The following is an 11,102-nucleotide window of genomic DNA, read 5'->3' as shown; positions in this document are numbered from 1 at the left end:
AACGTCACCCGCCCGAATTTGTTCTTTTGATACCCTGGAACAGCTGTAACAAACACAGCAAGTCCCAGCCCAGCAACGCAGCTGTGCCCGCTGCAAACATCTCCTCTCTAGGTCAGATCGTAACTGGATTTGTAACGAGTCTCACACTGGGGACAAAACCCCCTTTGCCACAACCTTTGTTGTTACACCCGGTAAATGTGCCCCCTCCCCCCAGAACCCCCACCCTATGCAAGCAGCTGTATTACAGCCCCACTTCAGCTGCCCCTGAAGTATCTCAGCAAACCAGCTTGCCCGAAACCTGCCCTTTCTCCTGGGGAAACGGAACTCTTTCAAGGTGACAGTGTAAGCCTTGGGCTGCACAGGGGATCGCTCCCACTCCAACCTGCCAACCTCCAACAAACGTCAGGCACTCCTACCTGGCACAGCTCCGCAGGCTTCGTATTTCACGTTGTTACCTGCAGAGACGGCTACAACAACAAATCCTTTGTCACTCTTCCATGGCAGAAACATCTAGAGATCCCCCAGGCATGCAGATTCCTCTTAATCTTCCTTTTTCCAAAACAAAACCAAACTGATTTTCAGGGGTATTCCAGAGAGATTTCATGCAAGATAAATGTTTCAAATTACTGCTCTGCATCAGCGATTTCTGCACGAGGTGTTGATTTCTGAGCATAACAGGTAAGGCAAGAAACTCACAGATCTCACAAAGGGCACGGAAAGAAGCAAGCCTTTATCCTTGCAGATCGTACAGAATCAAGTACTGAAAGAACTGTTTACATGGAAGAGTAAAAGCATACAATCTGCCGGGTGCAGCATCGCTTCTGTCAGAGGAAGGATGCCTTTCCCAGTACTGTGGATTCCTCCAGTTCCCTCAGCACCAGGCTTACAGGATTCTATTGCAAGAAAAATTGTCACTTAAAAACTAGTATCCAGTGTCTCGGTTGGGAAAACAGATGACATGGACGAGTAGCGGAAGACAGCCTGAAGCAAAAGCTGCTCAGACCCACGATACCAGATATGGCTGTAACACTTACTAGCCAAGGGCTTTTACTGTAACCTGCTCTGAGAACGGCCCTCGCCTAAAAGAAGCCTATTTGCTGCATTCTTCAGTTCTGAGCTTCTCCCGTCCAGCAGCATCCAAGATCCCTTCCTTTTACCTGTGCCCGTCCTTCTAAATACCACATTCAAACACACCCCCAAGCTGGATCCCTTCTGCTCACCGCAACACGATATTCTAAACAGGACAGTCTCCGTGCCTGCCTGTCAGTCCATGAGGTGTGACCAGTCCATTCAGCTCTCAACACATAAACGCCATTCCTTCCGAAGTTTGTTACCATGCAAGGACTTCAGGAAGGCAGCTGCAGCTGGCATCAGACTGCAACTTCAGCTTTCCGAATGACGTCTTCCATGCGCTGGTACCAAGGCTGAATCTTGGTGTGAACCATCATGTCATCAAAGGCTTCCAGCCCTTCCATGACCCGCAGGACCCCGTACACGGCCTGCGAGAGAGGACAGAGATCAGAACAACGCTGAAACAGCCAGCGGTGGAGAACGGCTTAGGGTACCAATGGGTGTCCCAACAGCCCAGCCAGTCAGGCTCCTTCCCTGTCCTGCCATCTACTCCACCACTCTGACCAGCAAGGAAGACCGAATGGCAGAAAGGTTTTTTTTCCATGAGGAAGCAATAAGGAAAGATCAGGGTCTATGCGCAGTTATGGAGCAAAAGTTAATTCCATCCCTGCATCCAGCCCTGGTGGGAAATACATCACTTGCATTCCAAGAACTGCTGGTGCAGGGGATGAATCCTGCTCCACTCTGCGCTGCTGCCTGCAGGGGAAACCCCAGCAGCACCAAATGTAATAACACCCGGGGAGGTACGAGGCTTTATTCACCAGCACTCACGAGCCAGAGTGGTGTCCTGGCTTGTAACCTGCTGTTATCACCCTTCCACATGATCAGTAACATCCACCTGCGGATGGGAACTGCAGGTTCCATCTTAGGGAACACTTTTCTGGAGGGAAACAACAACCACCATCCTACAGAGCCAAAGTCCCCTTCAGCTGGGAACTGTATTACATTACACAATGCCTCTCATGTAACTCACCTGCTCTGCCTGTATCGGTATGGACCAGTTCACACAGACGAGCAACTGAGTAACAATAAATCAGGCATTAACCCCTTACCAAGTCAGCAAGGTTCGGCTGGTTTCCACCCATGAACAGTCGATGTTTGCCAACAGCTTTTACCCATTCATTAACTGCTTCATACAAGTCTTCCCGGACATTATCTCGAAGGTGATGTCTGGATAAAGACAAGAATTAGTTTGAAGACACTGGTTTGTTTCTTTCTTTAACCTTTTATCATCTCTCATCTTATGGGCTGGTCTTTGCCTGGGAATTAAGAAGGTATCTGAGAGTGAAGGGGGCAGTTAGTGATGAAATACTAGATGAGCAGAGGGGTTCAGTACCTCCAGCTAAAGAAGTACAGCTGTTACATTGGATTAAATGGTTTGGTTTAAAACACTGAGGTTCTGCCCTTTGACATCTGGGGTTCACAGTTAAGGAGCTATTCCCCTTGTGCACTCGGTGCTCTGCGGTACCAACCTTTTCTTCAGCCTCTTGCTAATGAAGAACATGGCAACAGCCCCCATGTACTTGGCAAAGAACCCTTCCACAGTGCCAAACTTCCCCTCCCGGACAATGTAATCGAAAGATGCCAAGGCTTCTCTGGGGGTACGGTACACATTGGGCGAGATGAGGTGAACAAGCCAATCGTCTGCCCATTTTCTCCACTTCATTTCTTCCCTGCAAGCATTCAGAAGAGACTTTTCAGTGAATGAGGTACAGATTGCAAGGCTACAGGAGGCAGACAGAATCGCAGTGGCATTAGCCAGAGGTTCCAAGGACGAGTGTGTCAAAAGCTCCTCCCCAGCCTCGTGCTGTGGTGACCTCTCCGAAATGCACTCAGGATCGTTATCTTTGGCAAGGCTCCTCCAATCTCGGACTAAAATTAAGACTAAGACAGAGCACTAGCTTCTCCTCCCAATACGAGAAGTAAAGCAGAAAGGGAAACCAGCACTCCACAGCATTGCCCTGTGACATAAAGGGAAGGCCAAGAAGGGAACTGGAGGCACCCAAGGGCTAGCGCAACCATGACGGTGGTAACTACCCCATCTAACAGCATTGTTTCAAATTATTTAAGAAACACAGCAAACCCACTCTAACTCCTGAGGTTTTAAACATTAACGGGGGTGTGACAGGATTTATCAGCACAATTTATATCTACATTATCCTTGAGTCCATATGGAGGAGGCTGTGACCCTACTTAGAGAGCGCAGACACAAGAGCACTTACACTCTCACTTCCTTGACAGGATAGACTCGCTTTGTCTCCTTCTCATCCAGCATGAGCCAGTATTTGTTCCCATACTCAAACACCTCCTTGCCTTGCTCAGTCACAGTTTTCATAGGAGGATAAAAGGACACAATCTCTTCTAAGCTATTCCTCCTGTGGACAGAAACACAGTTAGCACCTGATCCGGCTGCCACAAAAAAGAGCAAGAGCAACGGACAGATCGAAAGACACACTCTTTAAAATGTATTACCCTACAAATAAGCGCATAAGGTTCCAAATCCTCTTTGAAGTAAGTTTTTTAAAAAAAGAGACTGGAACAGCCACTTGCAAATAACTATTATTAGTGTACACACCTTTGTCTGCATCAGAACAGACATTTTGCAGGCATAAAGCTACCTACCATTCTCAAGTGTTCTGTAGCGCGGACCTAAAAGGCCACAGGCGCAGCAATTCCATTTCACTCTAGATGTTATAATGGACTAAATTTAAGCTTAGTTCCAGGACTAACACTAGTCCACGTTCAAGTACATTTTGTGCAAAGAGAATCTCAGAGGTGAAAAAATAAAAATAAAAAAAAAAGAGTAGTTCTGAAAGGTAAAAGCTTTTCTTGACTGCACATATGTCACAACATATACAGGCACCACCCACTCCATCCCAGCCAGGACCAGGTCTGCTGGGCCAAACACCCAGAGCTTCAGAGACCGATGTCAGCAAGAGACTTATGACCGACTCCTAGAGAACTTTCTCAATCTCTAGCTCACCAGGGCCGCTCACATTCAGCTCTGCCCACCATCCTGCTTTCTTACTTGGAAATGAGATAGGTCTTTATTGCACTGATGATCACTGACGAGTCATTCAATTGCTGAAAAACAGTTAAAACAGAGAAAGTTGGTGAAACTGAAAAGGAAATTCTTCAAAACCTTTTCCCCTGCACGCTGAGGCTTCACATCAGTACTGCAGTCTCTCTCCCCCCATGCATTTCCGCAGGAGTCCCTGCACAGCTAAAGACAGCCCGACATTCAGATCTCTGCGATCGTTTCAGAGCATCACTTCAAATTTGTCTTTCATTCTGACAGCAGAGGACCTGAGGGTTGGGTACACAGGCAGTACTACTGGGTTTTGGATTTAGACTCTTGGCAGTGAAGGAGGAAAGCAACACTAACATAAAAAGAAAAAAGCCAAGTTGAATCTTCAGTATTCTTGAGATCTCACTCTTCCCCCCCGAGGTCTAAGCAGTTCCTGTTACCGCTGGTACAAACAATATGTCCTGGGCAAGGGCTGACAGAAGCCAGACAACCACTGCATCAGTCACTACACAAACGATGTGCCTTGTGAGAAAAGCCACAAAAAACTCCAGGAAGGCCAAGGCACAGGCATGAAGCAAGAAACAAATCTTAGGCTCTTGAGAGAATAAAAGCTGATCTAAAGATTACACTGCACATGATAAACCACAGAGACACGACAAAGCCTCCAAACCACTGCCTGGGGGAAATCAAGCTTTCAATGTAGTAAGACTCACCAGAGGGCTTCCAGCATTGGCGAGCAGGATAGGCACCTTTCTGTAGGAAGAGAATTTGATCTCTTTCCTCATTATCGGGTTCACTTCCACAATTTCATAGGGCAGTCCATGATAATCAAGAAAAGCTCGGACTTTGCTGCAGAAAGGACATGTTTTGTACTGGTAGAGTGTGAGCTGCAGGCTCCCTGCAGGCAGCTGGGGAAGGAAAAGACCAGAAGCTTCCATTTTCTACTAACAATATAAATATTGCCTTCCTTCCACCCTTATTTTTGTCACCAAATCATAGTCATCGACATTCAGTTTCAACATCTGATCATCAAAATATCTTGGCTAACAGATGCTTTATTCAAATGGCATCAGAAATAGTCACCTTCCATTAGGACCAAATGTTTATTTTTCTAAACATCCATTTAACCTGATGGAAACTCCTACTCACAGCCAGAAAAAAAACCCTGAACTTAAATCCAGACAGCTTACCTCTCTAAACACAATTCTGAAACTAAAGAAAAACACAACCATACTGTAACCAACTTTAAATCAAAACCAAAATAGCCTTTTCAATACAATTTTTTCCCCTTCCAATAACCTCAGTTGAGGTCACGGGGCGGGAAAGCGGGGAGTTTGCTGTTGATTTTAGACACGGTTCTGCCCAAGTTGAGATCCCTGGGATTAACCAACCTGTGCACAACTGAGACAAGGCAGGGGCAGCACAGGCACCGAGGGATGTCTCCCAACGCGGCCACGCTCTACCGATCTGACAGGCCATGCCAATCATCACCCATACGTTATACACCAAATGCAGCCACCTCACTTTGCTTCTCATTTGCCGTTTATTGGGCGACACAGCCCTCCGTGGGTGCTGGGAGAAGGCAACAACAGACAATACAGCCCCACACCCCCAGCAAGCTCTCGCTGACAGCCATCCCTTACGGCTCCTCAAGGACAGCGCTGCCGGGGCCTCCTTTACACAATTTTAAGCGGTTTCCTCACGGAAACCAGAGCAAGAGCAGCGCAAGACGCAGCTCCGCGCCCTCCCTGAAGCTCTGCCTCTCACCGCCGCGGCCGTGCCCGGGCCTTGCCAGGGCTCCGGGGGCGAGGCAAGGGCAGACGCCCGGGGAAGCCCGCTGGGATGGAGGCGGCAGGCCCGGCGGCGGGGAGGGAAGGACAGCGCAGCCCGCGGGGCAGGGGGAAGCCGCCCTCAGGCGGCGAGCGGGGCCCGGCGGCGCGTTACCTCAGCGGCCGAGTGCTCCCGCAGGCGGTGCCGCCCCGCCAGGTAGAGGCCGGCGCCGCCGCCCAGCGCGAAGGCAGCGCCCAGCAGCAGGCGGCCCCCGCCACCCCCTCCTGCCGCGGCGCCGTACGTTGGGCGCGGGGCCCGCAGCCGCCAGGGCGGCGGCAGCAGCAGCGCGGCGGCCCGCCAGGCCCTACCGCCGGCGGCCATCTTCCCGGCGCGGCGCGGGAGGGCGGGCACCGGGAGGTGACGGGGGGGGGGTGGTGCTTAAACCGACCGCACCGCCCCTCTGCACCGCACCCGCCCCCGAAACGGCGGAGGTGGCGCCGCGCTGAGGTGAGACGAGGCACAGCGGGGTTAGACTCCGCGGAGAGGCCGCCCGGCGGGCGTGGCCCCGGCCCCGCTCCCTCAAAGTAGCGCTGAAATCCCCAGAAGAGGCCAAAGCCTGAAGTGGAAATAAAATAACGTGTTCTCTGAGGGCACGTCCTGCCGGCGGGGGCTGCTGCTTCTGACCGGCGCGTACCCACCGCGCGAGCGCAAGCCTTCGCGCTGAAGGCCGTCATCTTGTTCATTAAAGCGTGGTTGTGTCCATTAATTACACCCAATTTCCCTGCTTGGGGTGTAACATGGGCCCGACTCAGCGGCGCGCAGCAGGGTTACCCCACAGAAAACGCCTGGCTGTGGCGTTAAATGAGGGCATAATCCTTTCTTCTTTGCCCCAAATACCAACTTAATAACGGAGTGCTCGAAGCCAGTTTATCTCAGGAGCGCTGCTTGAATTAATGCTCTAATTGCAAGTTATTTTCATCCCGGTGACATTTCTCCCGGGGATGAAACCCCCCCCCCCCACAGGGATTAGAACTCCTCGGGGCGTGTGAGGTGGGGCCGGTACTGAGGCAAAGACAGGGAAGGGCAAAGTGAATTGTGCTCATTCCTTCAGGGAAGAGGAGGTCTGAAGGTGACCTGAGGGTGGTTAAGCCGCGCCATGGACAAAGCAGAGCTGGTGACTGCAGTATTTTGGAGCTCAGCAGCAAAGCCCTCCCTGCTGCCGCCTCAGCACCCACCGGGCGGCCCGGGGACCCCTCACGGACGAGTGCGGGCCCACTCACCGCACCATAAGCTGTCTGGGGAAAAAAATAATGGGTGTCCATGGTGGCCCGAGGATGGCTTCACTTCGTGCCCAAAGGCACGGCTTGCGCTGGGGCTGGAGAAGCCTGGGGGCGCTGAGGACACCGCGGGGCAAGGAGGCGCTTGGGGAAAACACCCAAGAAACGGGGAGCGCGGAGCCGGCCGCCCCGCAGCCGAACGCTGCCCGCCGCTCCCGCCCGCGTCCCGCCCGCCCCGCACCCTGCGCGCTAACCACAGGCTTTACCCCAGCGCCGGCCGACCGGCCTTGCGTGACGCGCGCGCGGCGCCGAGCCTTCCCATTGGCTAACGGCCTTGCGGGCGCACCGACGCGCCGTCCGGGCGGTTCGGACGCGGGGCCGCGGCGCGGCGCGGGGCGGCGGGATGTCGGGGCCAAACGGGGAGCCGCACGTGCCGGTGGGCGGCGCCGGCGGCAACGACGACGACGACGGGGACGGGGACAGCTTCGGGGAGGAAGGTGCGTGGGGGCGGCCCGGGGCTGCGCCGCCCGCCTGGCCGCCGCCCCCGCTGGGGCTGGGTGGCCTGGCCTGGTCCCGTGGGCCGCGGGCAGCGAGGTCCAGGTGTGCCCAGGCGGGCCCAGGTGGGCCCAGATGTGCCCAGGCGGGCCCAGATGTGCCCAGCTGAGCCCAGGCGGGCCCAGGTGTGCCCAGCTGTGCCCAGGCGTTTTGCTGCTGCTGCTGAGAGCGGTGCCCGACGCCAAGGGTGCCCCCGTGGCACAGCGCCACGGGGTGAGGGGCTGCGGGGCGGGTGAGTGTGGAAACCAAGCGGGACCGGGATGATTCCCGCCCAGCGACGGGGCATGGAGCCCCCGCACGCTGCCTTGGGGGTGGTTTTTCGTAAGTTTTTCTGGTGGAAAGATTGTTCTGTGCATGCAGTGGGGTGCGGGGTGCGGATGACCAAGGAGAAAGAGGATGTTCAGATGTTGAAACCGCAGGCCAGATCACGTGGGCAGATCTGGGAGAAGTAGTCGTGGGTGGGAAAAGTGAATTAAGGGAATTAACTTGGGAAATTCCACTTTAGGGCATTTCTACAGTGCCTGGGCATGAAATTCCTGATACTGTCTTATGCAGTTAGAAAAAGCCGATGGAAGAAGTGAGACAGTAATGGGTACATACAGGTCGCTCTTAAAACTGGAGATCTTTGAAAGAGTAAAGCCCTTTGCTACTCTTCTCTTGCAAACGGTGAAGAGGCAGGTGAGGCTGTTTCCCAAAACACCTTCAGTTTCCAGATGTGGCCTGCGGAGGTGAATGTCCTAGTTGTGGCCGTGACCCACCTGCAGTGACAGGAGGATCATTTCTGCCCCGAAACACCCCAAGACTGTTCAGTGCTTTGTGTCATCGCAGTGATTTATGTTTCAGACTTTTTGGAGAGATAAGAGCACAGCAGATGTGACGGAGAAAGTCACTAAACCAGATCTACATCGAGTCTCTGCATTAAGTTGTTCTGCGTGTAATTAGCTGGGGCTTTGTGTGCAGTAGCTGGTCGTAAAAGTCTGTAGGTATTTCCTGGTCTTGTGGAGCTGAAGCTGTGGATCACTTCCTTGATCTCAGATAGGAAACCTTTTTGGCAACTGTTCTTGTAAGAATGCAGAGGAGTAAACGACGCAATTGCTATACTCCTGGTCAACATTTTCATTAGGGGATGTGGTTAAGTTTCCACAAAAAATACACCAAGCTTGCAACTAACAGAAGACAATCAAAGAACATGTTTTTACAGCTTATTTTAAAATGGTTAATATTTTTTCACTTCCCAAAGCTGCACAGTTTATATAGCCTTCGCTTGAGACACTGAGAACAATTAGGCCCCTGCTGTGATTACAGTCTTGCCAAGTTGATGAATAATGTTGCTTGTCAGAAGTAGTTACCCTGCTTGGGATCTGCTCACGGTTTAATTGGAACATGGAGTGTTGCACGTAGGTCAAATACTAGGCTGGAGTACAGAGCTCTAACTCTTGGATATTCAGGTGTCACGTACCTCGAAATAGGGTTTGCAAATACCGGTAACTGCTGCCCTTTTGCAAAAAATGTGTTTGTGGGATTGGTTTTTTAAATGCAAGGACATCAGCACTGCTGTTGCTCATAATGCCATCTCTGTGTATACCTCCAAGGCCAAGCTTTTATTAACAGGCTTAAAAGCTACGTACGGAAGTCTCCAAGGAATTAAAGGCTGCGACGCTGCTGCGACTGGCTCCAAAACAGCAGAAGAAAAGGAGGACAATTTTTTTTTTTTATAATGAAACTTCTCCTTTGCTATTAATAATGCAAATGACTGCAATATTTAAATATTTAAATATTCATATTTATATTTAAATAGTCACAGTTCTTTTAAAGCTGCTGGTAACGGCAGCGCTTGGACCTGGTGTGCTGGGACAGGAGGCCACCCTGCCTACAGAAGTGTCAAGAGGGCAGCTGAGAGGGGCAAAGTTGGGCTTGTGAGGCTGGGGGATTTCAGCACGGCTCAACCCTCCTCCTCCTCCTCGCTTTCTCTCTCTTCTCCGTTCGCTCGGAGCAGCGCTCCAGCCAGGCACTGGGTGCCTCACGCTTGGCTCCGACGCTCCCCCAGCTGCTTGGTGGAGCGGAGCCAGCCCCAGCTGGTGAGGTGGGGGCTTGTCCCACCCGCACTCGCTCAGCCCATGCGGATTCTGAAAGGAACACGGGAGCGGCTCTGCCTGGGGTCTCCTGTAACCCCCCAGGGCTCCCAAGTAACTTGGCAGCAGAGGTTTATCTCGTCTGGTTTTTCATTTTGTTATTCTTTAGGATCGTGTGAATATTGCTCGAAGCACACTAAAGCAGGTGTCGCACCGCAGCTACCTTCATCTGATTAACTGTGCTAAACACATCACTGAAATGCCACTGTGCTGAGACTGACACCTCTGCACTTGGAACAAACGCTGTAAATAAGAACCTGTGCCTAGGGAACCAACTGCCAGGATCATCCCTAATGAGTTTGGTTTTAATCTGAAGTACCCAAAGCCTTAATGGTGCATGAAAGCCCTGCAGTTCACTTGGCACCCTACACTTGCCTCCCTTTGGAAATAATGGTGGCAGCTTCCAGCACCTTTGGGCTCATCCCTGCTCCTGCCACAGCAGCGGCTGTGCTCTTTTGGCAGCCTGACCCCAGCCTGGGAGCCTCACACAAATAACTCTCAGAACGTAGACACTTCGGCACGCTGCCAAAATGCCTGCCCCATCAGGAAAGATGATCTCTAAGGCAGCTAAAAAGGCTGACTTGTCCTTGGGATTGATGTGGTCCTGTTGGCAGTGCGGATCGCTGCACGCTAGCGCTCAGCCTGCGGTCAGCTGTTTGTGTAAGAGATGAAAGGCTGTCAGATACAGCAGTGGGTTTGGACCACCCACAGGTAACTCGCCTCAGAATTGTTACCAAGTCCTCCAGCTTCCTATTGCTCTTGTTAAGTTGGTGAACACAACACATGTAGGATTCAGTTGCATTTTACTTCACTCACCGAGTGGCAGATGAAATGCTGTGGGCATGTTTCGCAAGTGCTCTCGCTGCCTTTGCTGACTGCAGTGACAATATACTGATGATTGTTCAGTCTCTTGTTTCCCTTCCTTTTAGAATATGCCGCAATAAACTCCATGCTGGACCAGATCAACTCCTGCTTGGATCACCTAGAGGAGAAGAATGATTATCTCCACGCCTGCTTGAAAGAACTGCTGGAGTCTAACCGCCAGACCCGCCTGGAGTTCCAGCAGCAGAGCGAGCAGCAGAACACAGAAACTGATGTGCAGGGATCTCAGCCTCCTGCCTAGTGTGCCGGCCACTAACTGTCAGTTGGTATCACTAAGGGGACAATTACTGGTCACCAATTTAACATAAAACTTGACTAGAAGAGGTA

At 51.9% G+C, this 11,102-nt stretch overlaps 2 protein-coding genes across 2 annotated transcripts; one reads left to right on the top strand and one right to left on the bottom strand.

Moving 5' to 3' along the window:
• Positions 1-713: 713 nt before the first annotated feature.
• PTGES2 (prostaglandin E synthase 2) lies at positions 714-6,325 on the bottom strand. The gene is made up of 7 exons (XM_086475650.1): positions 6,104-6,325; positions 4,873-5,067; positions 4,160-4,215; positions 3,354-3,506; positions 2,604-2,804; positions 2,184-2,301; positions 714-1,499 (listed from the first exon to the last, which is right to left on the bottom strand). Exons 1-7 carry the CDS (start codon positions 6,308-6,310, stop codon positions 1,371-1,373), a joined length of 1,059 nt encoding a protein of 352 aa, XP_086331776.1. The 5' UTR covers positions 6,311-6,325; the 3' UTR covers positions 714-1,370.
• Positions 6,326-7,609: 1,284 nt separating this feature from the next.
• Positions 7,610-11,102, top strand: BBLN (bublin coiled coil protein). Its single transcript, XM_086475827.1, has 2 exons — positions 7,610-7,703; positions 10,823-11,102. Exons 1-2 carry the CDS (start codon positions 7,610-7,612, stop codon positions 11,014-11,016), a joined length of 288 nt encoding a protein of 95 aa, XP_086331953.1. The 3' UTR covers positions 11,017-11,102.

Source organism: Leptosomus discolor, chromosome 19 (genome assembly GCF_034619465.1).
Source record: "Leptosomus discolor isolate bLepDis1 chromosome 19, bLepDis1.hap2, whole genome shotgun sequence".
Lineage (NCBI taxonomy): Eukaryota > Metazoa > Chordata > Aves > Leptosomiformes > Leptosomidae > Leptosomus > Leptosomus discolor.
The sequence above is the reverse complement of the archived record's forward strand: the minus strand, read 5'-3'. Positions and strand labels throughout refer to the sequence as shown.

Coding starts and splice junctions, on each gene's coding strand:
- BBLN (XM_086475827.1), top strand. CDS start 7,610: ATGTCGGGGCCAAACGGGGAGCCGCACGTGCCGGTGGGCGGCGCCGGC. Junction 7,704..10,822: donor GGACAGCTTCGGGGAGGAAG/GTGCGTGGGGGC, acceptor CCTTCCTTTTAG/AATATGCCGCAATAAACTCC.
- PTGES2 (XM_086475650.1), bottom strand. CDS start 6,310: ATGGCCGCCGGCGGTAGGGCCTGGCGGGCCGCCGCGCTGCTGCTGCCG. Junction 2,805..3,353: donor CCTGTCAAGGAAGTGAGAGT/GTAAGTGCTCTT, acceptor GAATGCTTGCAG/GGAAGAAATGAAGTGGAGAA. Junction 2,302..2,603: donor AGCAAGAGGCTGAAGAAAAG/GTTGGTACCGCA, acceptor GTCTTTATCCAG/ACATCACCTTCGAGATAATG.